The sequence below is a fragment of the Solanum dulcamara genome, chromosome 4, assembly GCF_947179165.1.
Source record: "Solanum dulcamara chromosome 4, daSolDulc1.2, whole genome shotgun sequence".
NCBI lineage: Eukaryota > Viridiplantae > Streptophyta > Magnoliopsida > Solanales > Solanaceae > Solanum > Solanum dulcamara.
In genome coordinates this window covers 17,651,492-17,672,925 of record NC_077240.1, presented here as the reverse complement: position 1 = coordinate 17,672,925, position 21,434 = coordinate 17,651,492, and the positions used below count along the sequence as shown (strand labels likewise).

Here is a 21,434-nt window from a genome sequence, read left to right as displayed (position 1 = left end):
TTTTACAGATCTTCATTACTTGTCTTTATTGATTTATTTTTCATATATTTATATACATATAAGTATTTCCTGATTGATAAATTTTGCGTATGTTGGCTCACTTATATTCTTTTCTTCTTTAACCCTTTGACATTGAGCTTCCAAAACAGTGAAATTAGAAACTTATGAGTGATACCAAAAACTATTAATTAATTAACTGATAGTGTATCGTCAAGCGGGGATAGCTCAGTTGGGAGAGCGTCAGACTGAAGATCTGAAGGTCACGTGTTCGATCCACGTTCACCGCAATTTGTTTTAATTATTTTTTTACATTTTTCCCAATTATTTATGGATTTTTTCTTTAACTTTTACATGAATAACACAATTTATTAGGAATTGGATTATCTAATTTGATCTCAAATTTTTTTATTTAATCAACATTTAATAAGATAAGAGTCAAATTTGTGGAGATCAAACTTGAGCACCAATTGGAAAGTAAAATTACGTTGAGCTACTAAAGAAAACAATTAGTATTAGAATCAAAATGGTTCGACAAAAAAAGACATGGTTAAGAAGTTATAGAAAATAGTTGAATAAATTTAATCCCTATGTGAAAAGGAGATTGTCTTTTCTTTTCTTTTTTTAATTTAAAAAAATATAAATTATTCCTGGACCCTGGTTGAGGGACAATATATGGATAAATATACAAAAGTTTTGGGGACTCACTTGTTCCTCATCGAATATGAACAAAGAATTTTAAGTATAAAAGAATCGAATATTCGTATATATCTTGTGACTCCTTTTTTTGGGAACAAACTCATAAAGTTATAAAGAGAATAATATATATTATATTCTAAGTTGGTGGAAAAGTATTTAAGGGACAACAAACATCAAAAAAGATATTAGTAGAGTATCATAAATTTAAAGAGGAGCAAAATATCTAACTATAATCAATAGTGGTCGTTTAGTTGCTGGTTAGACAAGAATTCATGTATTAAAATTACTATAATTTTATGTATTGTTTAATTATTAAAATAGGGAAAAATAATCTTCACTTTTAATCTAGCATAAGTTATAATACAATATTGATTTTTTCTCTTTTTTTTTGTACATAAAATATATATAACATTGCTAATACGATATTTAGTTCATTGTTTTCATTTTTGTTTATATATATATATATATATATATATATAAATTATGAGTAAATTTATGTATTATTTTATACATGATAGAAGAAGGAATAATTAATACTCTCTCCGTCTCAACTTTCGTGACACCGTTTGATTTGACTCAATTTTTTTAAATAAAAGAAGAATTTTGAAATATATGGTATAAAACACTCATTGATATGTATGTTGCTATAAATTATTTCATTAAAAATAAAATAAAATTTTAAAATTAAGTTATTTTTAATTACAAATAAATAATATTCATTTTTAATTAATTTTTTTTTTTTAAATAGACTAAAAAAAATATCTCACATAAATTGCGGTGAAAAGAGTACATGGGTAACAAAACTTTTCATCACTACTATCAACATAAATATTCATTACTTTATTAATATATACATATGTAATCTCTATTTTACTAATATTTATGTAACTCTAAGTTAGACAACTCGGTAACCCCTTTTAATTCTTGTTTTCTCTTTTTGTTCATTTAGTAATTGAAGTAGTACTACTTTTTTCAATAGTTGAATGTTGGAACAGTCCAATCAAAGAAGAATTAGAAGCATGGCAATAAAACATGGAGGATGTGGATAAGTTTGATATAGTAGTTGTATTCATTATTTTTTTTGATTTTCCACCTAATGTTCAGAATTCGTATTAAGAATGCCGATTAAATTCAGATCGTGCATATAGAATTCATTCAGGAGTAACACTCTCAATAAAAAAAAATTATATCTAGGACTCGAATCCGAAACTTCTAATTAATGATGAAACAATTTCACCATGCACCAAAACTCACGTTGTTATATAGTTGTTGTATTAGTAATACAGTATTACTCTTATAGTGAGTGAAACGACATAACCAACAAGAGATGGCAATTAGATGGAGAGATTATTAATAAGGAATATGTGGTAATGCCGCAGACCAAGCGTTCCTACATTCTCCGCTCATTTGAAAATTGAAATAGCCAATGGTGGAAGTAGCATAAATTTTACAGCCTCTGTCACGATCTAAAATGGGCCGTGAGAGGCACCCACACTTAACTTCCTAGGTGGAAGAACCAACGATACAAACCTCAACTTACATTAACGAATCAATTTATAAATCACGACAATATTGCGGAAGCTCAATCTTATTAAAGTCAGAAATAACAAAAGTCACTAAAATCTATTACTTGACGTTCCCCAAAATCTGAAAGTCATCGAATGAAGGACATCTAAATTTTAAAACTAAGTCTGCAAATATCAAACACCAGAATGAATAAATAACAAAATGTGTCCGAAAACTAAAGACACCATGCCATAACCGAGAGAATCCATCATGAGCTAGAAGGATATCTCACCCTGAAATTCGATGATCTTGAGACTGACTAGAGCTGAGGTTGACTCGAAGTCTGTGGAACACTCGCTGCACTCCACAGAATAAAACAAGAAAAGATACAAGTAGAGGTCAGTACAGGACAACATGTACTGAGTAGGTATCATCGGTCGACTCAAAATAGAAATCAACATGCATAAAGTAATAGCGAAAAATCAACAACAACACTTAACAGGTGACAACCAATGAACAATTACATAACCAGTCAACAACATCAAGATCACACATGAGGACTCAACCCTCCACATCACACTCTTTTAAAAAATGAGTTTTGGAGATTGGGCAGTATTAAGTCATTTTAATTTATTTTCCTTTAATATTACCGTGCCGGACGTGACACCCGATCCAAATAGACCGTGTCGGAATGTGACATCCGATCCAAATATACCATATCGGAACGTGACACCCGATCCAAATATAATTAATTTATCATTCTTCATGATTACATTTCACTTCATTAACAGTATTTTATCAAACCTTCTTTATTGAAGGCACCATTTTTGATAGGAAAAGTTCAAGATTATGGCTATCATGACCTCAAAATTTCAGACCAATCACAACAACATATCAACCATCCAAACCACAATAATTAAATGCATAGTAAACTTCACACATTACTCAATGAATATCAATCACAATTAAAAGTCTATCTATGATATAGAATAAAACCATAACATACCTCCACCGAAGAACCAAAGTTAAGCAAGTTAATTCACCGGTGATTTCTCTTTCTTCGATGCCTCAAAACGTTTCCAATCTATCAAGTATACTATATTTATAAGTAAACGAGTTCGTAGACATCCATACTATATATATGTTTAACCTAGACCCAACAACTCACCAAATTCTATTATCAATTCCCTAAAACTCAAGCATAGGGTTAAGTTTTAATTCCTCCAAATAATAAAACTTTGATGAATTTCATATAAACACTATACCTAATATTTAATTACATATCTCAATATGTCAAAACTTGATTTATAATGTAAAACAATATAGTAATAATTAAAATTGAAGCCACTGGTTACAAAATCAGTGGCAACAACACGCCAAATTCCTATTGAAGTTCACATATTACATTCCTATTACTTTCATAATTTCATATGATAATAATAATAAAATAATACTAATATGAACCCAATTATTTTGATAATCAGCACATGCTAATGTTCCCTGGTTTTTCAATATTCTAATTAGCATTCTTTATATTTTGGCCTAGCATTAGTTAGAATGGTGATATAGTATTGTAATTGTTAGTTTGATAACTATAATTCTATATCCTCACGCCTAATCATTAAGAATTCATTGGTAAATTCTTGGCCCTCCAATTGTCTTCCCATTAACAATGTATCATTATATTATAATCCTAACAATTTGTTAAACATTCAACAACTTGACAATTATGAAGCTCTTACCTGATTGTGCAGACGCTTCTTGTGACGCCGCAGGTAATTTTTTTTCTTTTTTTTCTTTTCTAAAACCCTTATGTATTGAAGTGATAAAACCTATTAACTTATTTTAATGAATATAGAATAAGTGGTATAGGGTATTGAATATATTATTACTTTAGCCCATTAACTAAATATGTTATCTAAATTCATAGTTATGGAAAAATCCAAAATACCCAATTAAAAATTTACGGGATGAGTGTTTTATGAACTAAAAATCCTAATACTCAAAACGACCTAATGGGTTGTTACAGCCTCAATAAAATTCAGTTTATTTTAAGTAGCGATATATATATAAATTAATATATTCTTACATTATAATTTATGTATTTCTGTTGTTTTTTTTTAAAAAAATCTTTTCAATTTTACTTTTGATATTTTGTAATTACGTAATTTTGACATTTTGCATAACATGCTCATGAATATAAGATTCTAATTTAAGACATAAGATTTAAATTTTTTTCCTTATTTACTTAAATTTCATGTTCATTAAATTAAGACATTAAATAAAACAGAGGGATTAAGAGTGCATTCGGCCTTATAAATTGATCAAACTAATTTGTAAGCATTTTTTTTAGCTTATTTAACATTTTGGTAAATATCTGAAATGCTTATAAATCAAATATTTATAAATCAAAGTCAATAAAAAAAATTATAAATCAGTCATTTTCAATTTTTGACTTTTTAGCTTATAAGTGACCTTTTGACTTGAACAAATTTTTATAATTTTATCCTCAACATTTTTTCTTATTCCCAAAACAAAATTACGAACCTCCTCTTGAGTCTTGACCGCATATCCACCGTTCCTCCTTTTTTATTACAAATATACTTTTAAATTTATACTTTTGATAAAAATATGAAAGTAATTTTAGTCACTTTTTTAATAGAAAAGCAACTTATCAACACTTTTTTCTCAAAACATTTTTTTTATTTCCAGTTTCTGCATATTTATCCAAACAAATAATTGCTTATTTATAAGTTAATTTCACACTTTAAAATATTTTTCGACACTTGAAATTTATATAACTATTTTCTCTGTTCACTTTTACTTGTCTTCTATTTTGAAAATAAATTTTCACTTTTATTTGTCACTATTAACCTATCAAGTAAAGACATTTATTCTTTTATATTTTAACCTCAATAATAATTACTTATTCCTTCAAATCATTTCACAAGACCTTAAAGCATACATCAAGTAATATGAGTATTGTGATAAACTACTCATTTAACCATTATATTTTAAGGGACATGCATAGTTCAAAGTGGACAAATAAAAATAAATGGATGAAATAATATAAATTGTATATGTTATACAAGAGCACAACGTACAAAATCATCATAATATAATTAAGTTGTATATGTTATACAAGAGCACAACGTACAAAATCTTGAATACTTTGTCAAGAGTGACATGTTATGTCCCTTCACTTGCAAATATCAAGTACAAAATCTTTATTAAGTTTGGCACAATAATGTTACATAATTGTAATGATTTTAACATTATATATATGTTGAAACATCACAATCACCACTTCATCAAGCAATTTCAAAATTGGAAGGAAAATCTTAAGTTCTAGGTGTTGAGATGTAAAGGAAGTTGTTAAAGGAGTTAGAAAAATCAGTTAGAAATAAGGGCATTATGGTCATTTTAGTTAGTTACATAGTTAGAACTAACTAACTAATTTGTTAGTCAGTTAAGTCAATGTAATTAGCTATATATACACATATAGCAACTATGTACTATTAAGACAATGGACATTTGTCACAGATTAGCCCTAAAATAAAATCTTCTTCCTTCTCTCTTCCTCATTTTCTTCATCTCCAGATTCTTCATGGCTGATCAGTGAAGAATCAGAGCTCAACTAAGCTCATGGTATCAGAGCATTGGTCACTGAAAGAGGTAACATAGCTGAGTCAAAGACTCGAAGATCAGAGTCAAAGAATCAGTTAAAGTAGTTAGCTTGTAGTTTGCAGATTTGAGCTCTGTCGAAGCTAAAACTGCAACCAACACTAACTTCCGCAACAAAGAGCTCAAAAGGTTAAAGAAATGACAGGTGAAGCCACAGATTCAGCTCAACGAGTGGGTATACCAAGTTCAGCAAGCTCGGCAGGTAACAATGGACAAGGTATTGACTATAATCATCCCCTATTTCTTAGCCCCACAAATGTGAGTGGTATACGCATCATCTCGTTCCAGTTGCAAGGTATTGAAAACAACACCTTGTGGAATCGGTCAATCAAATTAGCATTGTTAGGTAGAAACAAATTAGGGCTTGTGGATGGAACGTGCAGGAAAGAAATGTATGGTGAAGAACTGTGGGGCCGATGGGAAAGAGCATATGCAATTGTGTTGTCATGGCTTATGAATTCAGTCTCGAAGAGTTTGTTGAGTGGAATTGCGTTTGCATCGAATGCTTCGAGTGTATGGACTGACCTGTAAGAGAGGTTCGATAGAGTTGATGGATCAAGAACTTATAGCCTACACAAAGAAATACCTACCTTACAACAAGGAACAACCTCTGTATCAGCATATTATACAAGGCTGAAAGCGTTGTGGGATGAGTTTGAAGTGTTAGTGCCCTCACCTTGCTGCAATTGTGAGAAGTCTAGAGGTTTTATAGCCCACATGAATAAACAAAAGTTGTATCAATTTCTAATGGGACTGAATGACACATATCATCAAACTAGAAGTCGAATCCTCATGATAGATCCCTTACCTACTATCAATCAAGCGTATGCTATGATAGTAGGAGATGAGAGTCAAAAGACTTTGGTTACAGGAATCAACAATTTGGGACTATATGCATCAACTTCTGAGTTAGTGGCTATGTACTCGAGAATTGGAAACAGTTCAGGTATGAGCAATAGGTTCAAGAAAAATACATCCTTAATCTGTGATTTTTGTAAGTGTAGGGGGCACACCAAAGAATCCTGCTACAAGGTGGTGGGGTATCCTCCAGATTTCAAGTAAAAAAGAAAGGCTCAGAGTGCAAACATGGTCTATGCAGACACCAATAGCCTTACAAATCAATCTCAGCAGTCAGGTCAGGCTAACTATCTTATGGCTTGAACACAAATGTGACTGATGAAGCTTTGTGGAGTAGGAATAGCACAGTACAGCACACTGCAGACAAATCACCAACCACTAATTCTAACAAGACAGCTGAGAGAGAGATCAAACAACTACTTTAGGATTGTACATTTACAAAATATCAATATAAACAAATTCTTATGATGATGAATCAACAGTCTGGTTCAAGAGCCAATGCACCTGATTACAATAAGGCAAACAATGCAGGTAAGGCTCTATGTGTAACTGAAAATAGTGATGTGTGGATAGTGGATACAGGGGCAACAAACCATATGGTGTCTAAACTGCAGATGCTATTAAAGGAATCTGTCCTTCAACTTAACACTCCTAAGGATGTGTGCTTACCAAATTGTGGTATCACTAAAGTAACTCATATTGGTTCTTGTAGTCTACCATCTAAAAGTTTGATTACTAATGTGTTTCATATTCCAGAATTCAAGTATAACTTGATGTCTGTCAGCAAAATAACCAAGGAATTGGGCTGCTCTGTCTCCTTCTTCCCTGATTTCTGTGTTTTCTAGGAACTCTACACTGGGAAGGTGAAGGAAGTTGGTAGAGAAGAGGGGGGTATGTATCTGCTATGGAATCAATTCACTCAAAGTGATGCAAGTAAGGCTAAGGAATCTGCATATTCTGTTGATGCTGGTTCTTTCACAGACAAGAAATCAGATATAGAGCTGTGGCATAAAAGGCTAGGACATGTGTCTTCAACTGTACTGGCCAAGATGTTCAATATGAATAAAGTTAATATGTGTAAGGTGTCTAAATGCTTAGTGTGTCCATTTGCAAAATAAACTAGACCTGTATTTCCTTCTAGTATCATCAAAAGCAATAGCTGCTTTGATTTGATACATGTTGATCTTTGGGGACCTTATAATACAACTACATTTGATGGCAATAAGTATTTTCTTAAAATAGTTGATGACTTTTCAAGAATGACTTGGATATTCTTACTTAAACACAAATCAGATGTGTGTGTGTCTCTTAAACTGTTCTTGCAGTATACTAAGAATCAGTTTGACAAGGTGGTCAAGGTCTTAAGGTCTGATAATGGTACTGAATTTGTGAATTCAGTATGTGATAATATATTCAAAACACTAGGTATTATCTATCAAAGGTCTTGTCCTTACACTCCTCAACAAAATAGAGTGACTGAGAGGAAACACAGACATCTACTAGAAGTAACCAGAGCCCTCAAGTTTCAAGCAAAAATACCTATCAGATTTTGGGGTCATTGTGTCCTAGCAGCTGCTTACCTGATCAATAGACTGCCTAGCAGTGTGCTTCAGTTCCAATCTCCATATGAAAGATTGTACGGCAAAAAACCAGGTTTATCTCATTTGAGAACCATTGGGTGCCTAGCTCTAGCCAAGAATCTCACTGAACATGACAAACTCATGCCCAGATCAAAGTCAGCTGTGCACATGGGGTACTCTAAAGTGCAGAAAGGCTATATCCTGTTTGACTTGCACAATAACTCATTCTTTGTCAGGAGGGATGTTCAGTTTAGAGAAGCCATATTTCCATTTGCCAAGGCTGATGACCCAGCCACCCAGCAACTATTTGTAGATAACCTACAAGGTCTAGGTGAGACAGGTCCACAGCTTCAACTATCCCAGTCATAATACCAGGTACTGCTCCATATGTACCTTCTGAAGAGGCTACATGTGGGCATCCAGATGCTGGTGAACAAGAGTGTGTGTCTACACAAACACACCCTATTGTAAGTGATACTGACGTGTCTGGGCCACCTCTTACTAGAAGATCTACCAGGTCCAAACATCCTCCCATATGGCTGAAGGATTTTGTCTCTCTGAATGCTAAACAGGATGTTCAATATCCTCTATCCAACTATGTAAGCTACTCTCATCTGTCACATTCTCATCAGTGCTTTATTGCAGCTACATCTTCTGTGATAGAACCTACCAGCTATACTGAAGCAGTCAAAGACCCAAGATGGGTTGAAGCTATGTAGACAAAGATCTAGGCCTTAGAAAACAACAATACCTAGGAAGTCACTTCTTTACCTGCAGGGAAGAAACCTATTGGTTGCAAATGGATCTATAAGGTTAAATACAAATCCACAGGTGAAATAGAGAGGTTTAAAGCCAGGCTAGTAGCAAAAGGATACAACCAACAAGAAGGGATTGATTACAAAGAAATATTTTCTCCTGTTGTGAAGATGGTGACTGTCAGGGCTGTTCTTGCCATGACAGCTTCCAAGAACTGGCACATCCATCAGATGGATGTCTTCAATGCTTTTCTACATGGAGACCTAGAGGATGAAATATATATGCAGCTGCCTCAGGGATTTGTCAGTCAAGGGGAGAATGTATGTAGACTAACAAAGTCCCTTTATGGACTCAAACAAGCTCCAAGGCAGTGGAATCACAAACTTACTGAGGCTCTTATTTCTCTCAAGTTCAAACAAAGCCAATATGATTATTCCCTATTCATTAACAAGTCAACAGAAGGTATTGTCATTGTACTTGTATATGTAGATGACATATTAGTTACTGGCAGCAGCCTAAAGCTGATAGAAGAGACAAAGAAAGCTCTACAAAGTGCATTCAAGATGAAAGACTTAGGGGAGCTCAAATATTTTCTGGAAATTGAATTTGCAAGATCCACAACAGGAATACTCATGCATCAGAAGAAGTACACTCTTGATCTGATAGCAAAAGTAGGAATGACTGTAGTTAAGCCAGCAGCAACACCAATGGATGTCAACATCAAGCTCACATCAAAGCTCTATGATGATCATGTGAACTCAAAGCAAGAAGAGCTACATGATCCTCTAATAGATCAGGCAGCCTATCAAAAACTTATAGGTAAACTTCTGTATCTCAACATGACAAGGCCAGATATAGCCTTCAGTACTCAGACATTAAGTTAGTTTCTAAACCAGCCAAAGAAGTCCCATATGAATGCAGCCCTAAGAGTAGTCAAATATTTGAAGAGACAACCTGGACAAGGTATACTACTATCCAGTCAACCAGACAACCAAATTACAGCTTTCTGTGATGCAAACTGGGCAGCATGTGCACTCACAAGGAAATCTGTCATAGGATACTTGATCAAGATGGGAAAATCACTAATATCTTGGAAAGCCAAGAAACAAACTATAGTGTCTAGAAGTTTAGCTGAAGCTGAATATAGAAGTATGGCATCTACTGTTTCAGAACTTGTGTGGCTACTGGGAATGCTGAAGGAGGTTGAGGCTGATATGAAGGTACCAGTGCAGGTGTATAGTGATAGCAAAGCTGCAATTCAAATTGCAGCCAATTCAGTTTATCACGAAAGAACAAAACATATAGAGATAGATTGTCATTTCATTAGAGAAAGACTACAACAAGGCATAATCAAAGTTGACTACTTACCAACCCAAGAACAACCAGCTGATATACTGATAAAGAGATTGTCTAGAGGTCAACATGAGCACCTTCTATCCAAGCTAGGAGCTTTGAATATTTTTGCACCTCCTAGCTTGAAGGGGAGTGTTGAGATGTAAAGAAAGTTGTTAAAGGAGTTAGAAAAATCAGTTAGAAATAAGGGCATTATGGTCATTTTAGTTAGTTACATAGTTAGAACTAACTAACTAATTTGTTAGTCAGTTAAGTCAATGTAATTAGCTATATATACACATATAGCAACTATGTACTATTAAGACAATGGACATTTGTCACAGATTAGCCCTAAAATAAAATCTTCTTCCTTCTCTCTAACTTCTCTCTTCCTCATTTTCTTCATCTCCAGATTCTTCAGGGCTGATCAGTGAAGAATCAGAGCTCAACTAAGCTCACTAGGAAATGTGCTTATTAATTAGGTGAACGGGCTTTAAGAATCATTAACCAACTACACCTCCATTATGGAGTTTGATTAAGATGGAACTCTCTTAATTAATGGATCAAGTGACTCGATGAAATTAAGGAATTGATCAGGCTTAAAGAGCTTACAAGCTTCAACCTTGGGCAGTGAAGAATCGATGGTGCTATTATATTCAAATCCTGTTATAGTGATAATATTTGGATAAAAATTTATGGCTACTATCTTGAGGGGTTGGTGTTGTTATATACACAGACTGACAATTGGCGTTTGATTTTATTTAGCTATGGAAAAGAATTAGCTTAATAATTTGTATATTAAGAAAAGGATCAATAAACAGAAAAAGTGTGAATGTAAGAAAATAAGAATCAATAGTCTTCCCTTTGAAATTGTGTCCATAACCAATCAGTACTATATAAAAAAATAATACTATAAAAAATTAACTATCTTAATAACATAAGTGCTTTAATACTTTATCAATTATAACAAGGTTTAATCATTCGAATAAAAAGGAAAACATAAAGCAGCAAAAGCGACAAGTCATATAGATTCCTCCCAGAAATTTGTGGTTCCAAAGCAGTCCTCAAACATGTAGGACCAATAAATATCTTTGGCTCTATTCCCATTTTTTTTTACTTAAATAAATATAGTGGATATAATTTTAAAAAATAAAAAGTAATTTATTATTTATACGTATTTTACTTTTATTAGGGTTAAATATTATTCATTTTTTAATAAGGAAGATAACTTACAACAGTTTTTATTATTATTTCTTAAAAGTTTAAAAAGTTAAACATAAAAATTACATTGAAGTTAGTTAGTTTTATATCTCCTGTTTAAAAATCTTTGATCTTTTGTTATTTTTCATTTTATTTATTTTGTGAGGAGATGTTATCATCTATATATGCATGATAATATATAATGATCACTTTTTCTTTAACTTGTGGTGAGCTAACCGTTAACCTGAGTTTGACACGACGTAAATCCAATCATTTCGATGTATTACTTTTACCCAACATTGCATGCTTAATGTGTCGATCTCCTATCTTATGAAAATCGAAAAGCTTTAGGTCAAATACAGCAAGTATGACTGCTCAGGTTTATCCTAGTTGATCCTTAACTTTTTATTTTAGAAAAAAAAAAAAAACTAGCAGGAGACACAAAGGAAAAAGTGATACTATATACTAGATAAAATAAAAAAGAAGAAATTTTACCAAAGATATTAAAGTAAAATTGTCTTCTTATATTATACTTATATATATGTATAAAAGTTTAATTGCTTCACCGAAAACGATTCAATTGAACCCTTTCAGTAGTGACTCCTCCGCTGCTTATAACATCATAGGACTCCTATAGATTCAGAGGCGAAGTTAAGATTTATAATTTATACATATACAATAAATATACGTACCATCGACCCAAAATATTTGTCGTGAATAAAAAATTTAGTAATCAGGACGTTACAATTTGAATAGGTGATATCGAATATTAATTGTAATATTTGTTATCACTTTTTTTGTCAACTATGTGGAAAAGAAGAACAGATTCAACACGTCTAAATTTTGGAAAAAAATATATACCTATTTCCAACAAATTTTCATAGTGCTGAAAATTAACTGCAATCAAAATAAACAAATAAAAAATTAATTTTATTAATGAATCTTTAATGAGTACAATTCCGTTGTTCTCTTAATTTTTCTCTCCTAATACGTTTTCGTAATTCGAGGGCCGGCAGTAGCGTATTTCTTGAATGTAGAATGATGCAAACCTCCGTGAGATGTGTTTGATCTCTAAAAACGTCGAAAAGCACTTCGTTATTTCAAGTCGATCTTCGGGAAGAACTTCGTTGACCACTCCTTCGAAGAACTTTGTAGTTAATGTTATAGCTTTTTCCCAATGCTTGCAAAATGTCCCTAGAAAATTATGTAACCCTCCTATTTATAGTTGTAGAAGAGAGGCAGTCCAAATGTGGATGAACTATTTTGCCTTCTTTTGATTGGTTGTTAAATTTTGACAAGGATTGCCACATTATTTGAACACGTGGCATCCTTTTGATGGTCTTCAGCTTGACAAGGATTGTCAAGTCACCTTAACATGTGACATGAGCTTGGACCTTAAAATGAAATGAACCTTGAACTTAAATTAATAAAATAGACTTATTCATTTGTGAAGTCTAAATTAATTATTCAATCCAAATGAACTTAAATTTAATCCAAATTTTATATAAATTAAAGCAAATAAAATTTACGTCTACAATAATCTTGAGACAAAATCTGCGGGTCCTCTATTTGATTGAAAAATATTTCATGAAAGTCGATAAAAGAATAGTTGGGAAAATAATCCAACCACCAAGTGGATCAATTGTCAGGGGGTTTTTCTTGTACTCTAGCTAATACACTGATTTGCTTCGTTTTCAGCACAATAATGAGTGGATCCTTTATTACTCCAATGTCTATTTTTATTTGTTTCTATGTTACAAATAGATATCTATTTTTTACTTATTCAATTTTGAAAATCAAGGAAATAATGCCTTAATTATATGATACTTTTCGAATTTTGAAATATAAATAAATTTATTTTTAACTGTAATTTTTTTAAAAAAAATATTTGAAATTGTGATTTATTCTAATTTATAGTATTTTTTATTTAGTTTTTGAATATATAAATTTTATTTTAAATTTTTTTAAAGATTCCACATCCAAATTCACAGTCAAAATTAAATTATTTGACTCTCGAAAATTGAAAAGTGCCACATAAATTGAAACAAAAAGAGTATTATTTAGTATTTCACAATTTACGCTTATTATTAATTATATTTTCCAAAATAGTCATGAACTTTCATTTATTGCTCTTTTAAAAGGGTGCCAAATTAATATTGGAAAATGGAGAGAAAGAGTTATTAACACTAGCATGAATGAAAACATAAAAAGAAATTAAGTGAAAGTAAAATTTATTGGCTAAGAAAAAACAAATTAGAAAATATATATCTCCCTCTTAATAAGTCTTATAATTCCTCTCTCTCTTTTTTCTTTTTGTTCCCCGTCAATTTCAGGAACCTCTTATCCATTCTAATAACGACGATAGAAAGCAAATTTAACCCATTTTTTTTAAAAAATACTTACTTTATTTCGTCGTGTTACATTTTGTTTATTCAAATCTTTGAAATCAGTGCCCTCTCATAAAGTCATAATATAATGTTAATAAGACTAATTAAGAAGTAATGATTCTTACTAAGAAATAAGGAATAAATAAAATTAAAAAAAGGAGGGCCCTAAGATGACTTAAATGTGGAATGTGTTTTTCTTAGTTTTTCAAACGATAAAAGGTACGAAACCACTTGCTCATTATACTAGCAATGAAGTATAAAATAAAGATCACAAATTTTCAAACCTCCAAATAACTACTAAAAACAATGAAGAAAAAAAGAGCTCAATATTATTTACATATATACTTCTCCACTTCACGAAAGCAACAATCAATTCAACTTTTGATCTGATATTTGAAATACAGAGTTCTAACAAGGTTACATGTTTAGTTTCCAAAGTCGAAAGTATAAAAGCAGAAATGACCATTATAACAAGTACAAGAGATCTCTCACATCATTCCGACGGAATAAATAACTAAAAGAACTTTACAAAAATGATAACTAGTATATGGTATATATCCTATCAATTTTTAGGGCCAGAGCCTGTTGGTGGCTGTTGGAATTGCTGGTACAATGCTGCCATCCTACTATACGCATCCATGTTAATTGGCTGCAAATTCAGATTACAAAATCTTTTTTATTACAATCCATTCTTTATAAGGAAACCATTCAAAATAAAATAGAAATAAATTAAATCACCATCCAAAAAAATGTTTTATTTTCAAACCCCCCTACATCCTAAGATTAAGGCAGAGGGTTTAGAAAATCAGTTTAATTTAATATGTTATAAAGGATTATTTGCATTATCTTAGAACTTACTAATCTCATATAAATTTCTTTTAACCGTCAGAATATAAAAGTTAAACTCTTTAGAATTAGTGGATTATTTAATTTGCCCAATATTTGATTGTGAGTACGTATTAACTAAAATCATGATTAAATGTATATGAAAATCATGAAATTATTTATCTCGTATAAAAGGTGAAATAATTAATTCCTTAGTATTTTACCTGTGATTGGCAAGCGAGTAAGGCAGCTAAAGGATCAGGCATAGCAGCAGCAGCAGGAGGAGGAGGGGCAGCAGGGGCGGCGTTGGAGTTATCCCAGGCGGTCATAGGTTGCATGAAGGCGGCGGTGGCAGCAGAAGGGTGGAGAAAGGAAGGAAGTCCGGGAATATTAGGGCGGTTAAGGCTGTTAGTATCAAAAACTCCGGCAACTCCCATGCCCATACCCATACCCATACCCATGCCTATCATAGACATTTGTAATTGTTGTTGCATAGCCAGTGGTAACATCATGGCTGGTGACATGTTCATCCTACTCATCATATGAACTTGAGCTTGAAGTTGCTTCAAATATTCTATCACCTCATCAAGCATTGATGCTTTATCTGTCTGCAACACAAACACAGAATTCAAAATTTGAAATTTATTATATGTAAATATATTCAATCGAATCATCAATAAATATATAAAGTTGGACCAAAACTATTATAGTCAATCGATTGAATTCGTACTTTTCATGTTAGCTTCACCCCTAACATCAGATCAACCTCTTAAGAGGAAAACAGTCGTCTAAGTAGGGATAAAAATAAAAAAAATCAACCATCCCACCGTGACAGCTTTTAATTGTGGCACAAATTCTATTTCCTACCAAACATCATGACAAGTATGAAAATGATTGCTAATAGATTTACAAAACCATAGAGAAATAACATAATGAGATATATATATATCCACCCCAAATAAAGTGCAAGAGCATATGTACATATGAAGGCTAGGATACATTGTTTGGTTTTGGTAGTTTCTATTTATTTTATCGAAGTAAATTTCTTTTAGTTGTAGTTGTTTCACTTTTTCAAAGGAATACTATTATTTGTACTTTTTTAAAAAAAATATTTATAGAAATTTTCAGAGCCAAAGATGGCCATATACACATTCAAAAATCAAACGATCAAGAGTTAATAGTGAAAAGAATATGATTTCTTCATCTTTATTATTTAGAGTTCTGAGTTCTAATTTTAAAATGAAAAAATGTTGATGGAAAACATTTTCTCTTTTTAAATGAACCTAACGCAATAGAAATTTGAATTAGTTAAAATCCAAAAGGGATAACATAATATCTAAGTTGAAAATAAAAGAAGTAAATGTAGAAAGCTCAGCATAAATGATTGAAGTCAAGATAACCACAAAGAGGGTTTGTACTATCTGTTTAAGGCCCCCCTACGTTAGATTTATGTGGTTAAATCAGATTGTCTTCTCAACCAACAAACCTTTGTCGATTTGTCTCCTTCACCACAATATTATATATGTGGACTTAGATCATTAGAATTTAGTTCCTTCCCAAATATTCACTTTCATATTTAATGTCTTTTCATAAAGTTTTGGACCACTTTCCACTAAATTGTCTCCAACTCCCATTATTTGAAGACCTCTACTGTTGTACCTTCTTGTTTTCTTTCTTAAAGCTGCTCACTTATAGCCTATCTTCACTGACACTTCCATTAAAATAGTTGAGTTTTTGGTTGCTTTGAATTCCCATTTTCCCCCTAAGGGGTAATAAAGACATTTCCACCGGTACAATTTATACTTCAACCGAAAAATGAGAAATTAAGATTTCTTGATTATTTATAAGATGAATATAAGAAAATAATTTTTTTTCAATTTTTGTGATGCATACTCTATACACTAACAGGTAATGTTAGTACTGGATTGAGAGGATCTTTAATTTTTAGCCTTTTCTTTGTTTTATGTTTTGTCATGCGAATAACTCGAGGCAATCGAGAATGAGTATGTTCAAATTTTAGAGTTCCAAAGGATCCAAAACAATACTCCCTCCATTTTTATTTAATTGTCAAATATTTCTTAATTTAATTTTCATTTTTACTTGTCAAATTTGATAAATCAAGAAAGGACAATTTTTTTATTTTTATTATAACTCAATTTATTAATATTGAGTTAATATCTTTAAAAAATGTAATGAGTAAATACGTTTAAAACTTTATCAATTAAGAGAGGTAAAATGATAAAGTCACTATATCAATCATTTTTTTCTTAAATGATGTGTCAAGTCAAAATTTAACAAGTAAATAAAAACAGCGAGTATAAATCACATGTACTTCTTAAGTTTATTTTGACTTATTCATTTTGGACTGTATACACCTCATTGCTAAAATATGTTCAGTACCTATGTTCACGAATATTTTAATTGAATTGGTGATAAAAAAAAATATAATAGTGTCTTCACGTAAAAAAAAAGTTAGAAAACTTTTTAATATTTTAGTGAGAATCTATTTTTCACTTTTAATTTTCACAATAAACTAGTTTGATCGAAAATAGATGGTAAAATCATGTTATATAATACAAATTTTTCATTGACTCGTGATGAAAAAAATTCTATTTTTATTAGTGCCTCTTAAAAAATAATTATTAATATGCGTATTTTACTATAATATTCATATTAAATGATGTTTAGTCTTGGATTGTGAGAAATAATTTGTAAAATAAATAATTAATATTGACAATTAAACATGAAAAATATATATTATACTTTTCGTTTAATATGTTAAAAATGATAAGTAAAAATAAAAATATATTATTAGTATTATGGACATGTAAAAATGAATGAATGAAGTAGACTAATTAGATGAGAATTAAACTTTATTCTAGCTACCTACACTAGAATATTCAATTTACGCAAAAAGAAGTAGTAACACACGTGAAAAGATTTATAATCTCTAAATTCCCATTACCTTACTCGAATTTGGAACCAACTTCTGTAGTGTCTTCATCCTTTGATTAATTTTGTCTCTTCTTTTCTAGATATAAAAAAACACAATTAATTCATAATTAATTTGTATTTTATATATATATATATATATATAGTAAAAAGGACCGGAGAGAGAGATTTTCGGTAGGCGTTTGGACATGAAGTAAGTGCTAATTTTTTTTTAAAAAAATAGTTCTTGAAATATTAAAATGATATTAAAAATTTTAAGTTATTTTTAGATATGTATTTCATTAAAAGTTTTAAAGTTTTGTGAGCTAAAAAGAAAAATCAGTTTACCAATTTTTCTAGCATTTTCAAAATCTAACTATACTGTATTTTTGGAAAAAAAAGAAAATTCATGTCCAAACGGGCCCTTACTCGTTCAGACTGGTTGTGGATGGCAGCCGCCCTCTTCCTCTTTGTGGAAGATGAGGAGTTTTTCGACTCTTTTTGGTTATTACCATCCTCATCATCACCTGCCTCCCTCTGTCGGTTAATAAATAATCACAAAAAAAAACAAATAATATTATATAACTTTTAAAAAAAATTGTCACGTCTCAACTGAAAAAACTTGCCTTTCGTAATTTCTAAATATTATTCATTATAAAAAATAATATAAAATGTTGTATGACTTCTATTACTATATAAAAATAATAATCATATTGTTAGATTACATTTACCTGTTGTAAAGGTAAATTAACATGTCACATATTCAAAATTATAAATCTTATAAATAGGCTAGTGTATAAATATCTTTTGGAGAACGTGATATTGTAGGTATAATTTAAATTCATAAAAATAGCGTGCAAAATCACACAATAAAAATATGCACAAATTAAATATATTTTGCCTGATCTCTGCTGTGGCAAACAGAATCGTGGTCGTCCCCCGTCCTATTGGTGCACTGCTTATCGGAGCTGGTGTTTTCCGGTGACCCCATCGACGTAGAAGTGTACATCGTCGTACCAAATTCTCTATCAAGTGTGTCAACCGTTAATTGACGGCTATCTCCCCCACACGTGGCACTTCCACTTACACTGATCATATCCGCACGGCTACTCCACTCGTGTTGCCTGGGCCGTACTTTCATGCGTGGCGCAATCATCCAGTTTTTACTGGTTGTGGCGCCACTGCATGACCCCACATGTGCGGAGCCATTAAGACCCGGCACATGTACGGATCGGTGGTTGTCAGAATTCGAGGGCACCAACGCATCCTTAGTCATGGTGACTAAACCGGTTACCGGAGGAGCGTAGGCAACCGCGTTGTGGTTGTTGAACCAAGGAACAACCTCATCTCCACCGTGTTTGTTCCCGTCCACGGCGGATTTACCGTGGAGATGAGGAGGGACGTCGATGCATCCGGTGGCTTGGTTGACTATCGATTCAAGGGTGCCACCGTAGCTTGATATGGGCTTATTAGGGGCCCGTGGAGGCCCTAACCCATGCATTGCTAACTGCCCATTTTCCCACGTTAGCTCCGCCACTTCATAATCCAAGCTGCGAATTCAGAATTTTGAGTCAATAAATATAAAATATTGTATTAGTCATTAATTTGACAAAAAATAAATTAAAAATAGTAACAACATATTATGAAAGAGTAATATAGAGTGCGTACGAGGGGACATCAACAGCTAATGAATTGGATTGAGTTTGTAGAGTATTTTTTGGAGGAACGGTGGAGTCATCGAGGTCCCAACTAGGTACACACTGATTCATATCAAAGTCGATAAAAGGAAGGTGTTCTTCTGGTTGACGAATTAACAAAACAACAATATATTATTTTTTTGCATCAAGTGTTGAAGTGTTTGAATTATAATTTTGGTCTTGGAGAGAAGATAATGGATGAAATAAGGGTAGATATAAGAAAATTAAATGTGTTTGACAGTTGGCTATAGCTTTAAGTCATATTCAACATATATATTATGTGGGTGAGGAGGAGGGAGACTTTTAAGACATGAAAAACAGAAGAGAGAGAGAGAAAGAGATATGGTATAAAAAATTTAATGCATATATTTATTTATTTATTAATATAGAGATAAGAAGATAGTGAATTTGAAAGAGAAAGAGGTCCATGAATGAGAAGGAAAGAAGAGTTTTTGATTGGAAGATTGTATAGAATGGGGATCTTTTAAAGTCATTTTTGTGGGCGGAGGGTATTTTGCTAGATTAAAAGTGAAAAGTACCACACATAAAAAAAGTCATATTATATCGCACAATCATTAGATGCCTTAACTAATTATCATCAACTTTATCCTGTGTGTTCTTCACATTCTCTCTTGTATATACAAGTGGACGTACGTAACTATGCCATGTATGTCAAAATTATATGATTCTTCCACGAATTTTACAACTACTATTATATACTCCTACATATTTTTAAAAATTTATAGTATGGTAAATCATTGAATCGGATAATTCTATTCGTCAAGATTTGATTGTACAAATAAAAAATAATTATTTAGAGTAGTATTTTTGTTTGTATTCGTTGAAAATTAAATTTAAAATGTTGTGAGTTTCTACACAGGACTTCATTGATTACTAAATTAATCTTTGAATGCATAATGACATTAAAATTATTTCAAATTACAATATATTTATGGGTTATTTTATTTATGTAATATTTTCAAAAGACATGTTATTATGAGTAGATACTTGTTACATGTCAATTTAGAGTCCGTTTGGATGAGCTTAAAAAAATAATTTTTATGTATAAAGTGTTTTTAGAACTTTGCAGTGCTGAAAGTTATTTTTATAAATAAGCAGTTGAGTGTTTGGATAAAAGTGCTTAAATGAGGAAAATGATGTGATTTTTAGGGTGAAAAGAATAAAAAGGGTAGTTTGAGAATTTAGTTAAAATATAAGGGATATAAAAGTAATTTCCATGGTCAAAGAAAATGACTTTAAGCACTTAGAAAAAAAGAGTTAAGAATCTTAACTTTTCATTTTTGACTGACTTTAAGAAATTTATGGCTTAAAGTTAGCATTAGGCAAACACGTCCAAAAGCTAAAAATAGGCTTTAAGTTGATCATCCAAACGGGCTCTTAGTCTACTGATATAGAATATTTATATATTATCAGAAAGAAAATTAAAAAGAACATGAAAATCTGGGATATCTGATCTTTTAACTTTTACCACTGGCATTTGTACATCCTTTTCATTTTATTGGTCTATAACTTTTTCCCTTTAAATTAACCTATAACTTTTTGAGAAAATAATTTTAAGTAGTTTATTTAGGAAATTAATATTATTAATTATATATGATTTGAAAAATTAATTTAACTGTTAGTACATTATGTAATTATACAATGATAAGAATATTATTGAAAAGAAATAATAAATTTCTTTTGATTTATTCAAATGAATAAGTAAAAAATAATAACATTTTTAATATAAGAGTTGAACAAAACAAAAAGAAGAGCGCACAAGGAAGTCACTTGGGATTAGGTAGTACACGTGTTTAGTTCTCCTTGACTTAATTTTGAATTTTGTAGGTTTAATTATCTATTTTTAACATTCAAGTAACAAAATGAAACTTGATATTCTGTATCCAAATTGATTATTTGATTTTAGATTTCATGTCATAATTAACATATTAACTACGGAGTACTAATCTTGATCAATATTA

General features: G+C 31.3%; 2 protein-coding genes and 1 non-coding gene across 3 annotated transcripts; 2 read left to right on the top strand and 1 right to left on the bottom strand.

Moving 5' to 3' along the window:
* Positions 1-214: 214 nt before the first annotated feature.
* TRNAF-GAA (transfer RNA phenylalanine (anticodon GAA)) lies at positions 215-287 on the top strand. The gene has a single exon. It is a non-coding gene; the product is annotated as a tRNA-Phe (tRNA).
* A 6,430-nt stretch (positions 288-6,717) lies between these two features.
* On the top strand, positions 6,718-9,043 carry LOC129884055 (uncharacterized). The gene is made up of 6 exons (XM_055958431.1): positions 6,718-6,832; positions 6,891-7,021; positions 7,227-7,433; positions 7,590-7,781; positions 8,070-8,655; positions 8,700-9,043. Exons 1-6 carry the CDS (start codon positions 6,718-6,720, stop codon positions 9,041-9,043), a joined length of 1,575 nt encoding a protein of 524 aa, XP_055814406.1.
* A 5,325-nt stretch (positions 9,044-14,368) lies between these two features.
* LOC129886719 (transcription factor UNE10-like) lies at positions 14,369-19,786 on the bottom strand. The gene is made up of 6 exons (XM_055961531.1): positions 19,424-19,786; positions 18,657-19,305; positions 18,185-18,292; positions 17,790-17,855; positions 15,049-15,432; positions 14,369-14,648 (listed from the first exon to the last, which is right to left on the bottom strand). Exons 1-6 carry the CDS (start codon positions 19,522-19,524, stop codon positions 14,562-14,564), a joined length of 1,395 nt encoding a protein of 464 aa, XP_055817506.1. The 5' UTR covers positions 19,525-19,786; the 3' UTR covers positions 14,369-14,561.
* Between the last annotated feature and the right edge of the window lie 1,648 nt (positions 19,787-21,434).

Bases quoted from the DNA above. Each gene is read 5' to 3' on its own strand.
- LOC129886719 (XM_055961531.1), bottom strand. From the start codon at position 19,524: ATGAATCAGTGTGTACCTAGTTGGGACCTCGATGACTCCACCGTTCCT. The intron at 19,306-19,423 runs GTACGCACTCTA...CTGAATTCGCAG, and splicing joins TTAGCTGTTGATGTCCCCTC to CTTGGATTATGAAGTGGCGG. The intron at 17,856-18,184 runs GTAAGGGCCCGT...TTTTATATCTAG, and splicing joins TCCACAACCAGTCTGAACGA to AAAAGAAGAGACAAAATTAA.
- LOC129884055 (XM_055958431.1), top strand. From the start codon at position 6,718: ATGATAGTAGGAGATGAGAGTCAAAAGACTTTGGTTACAGGAATCAAC. The intron at 6,833-6,890 runs GTATGAGCAATA...TTGTAAGTGTAG, and splicing joins GAGAATTGGAAACAGTTCAG to GGGGCACACCAAAGAATCCT. The intron at 7,782-8,069 runs GTACTGGCCAAG...CTGTTCTTGCAG, and splicing joins TAGGACATGTGTCTTCAACT to TATACTAAGAATCAGTTTGA.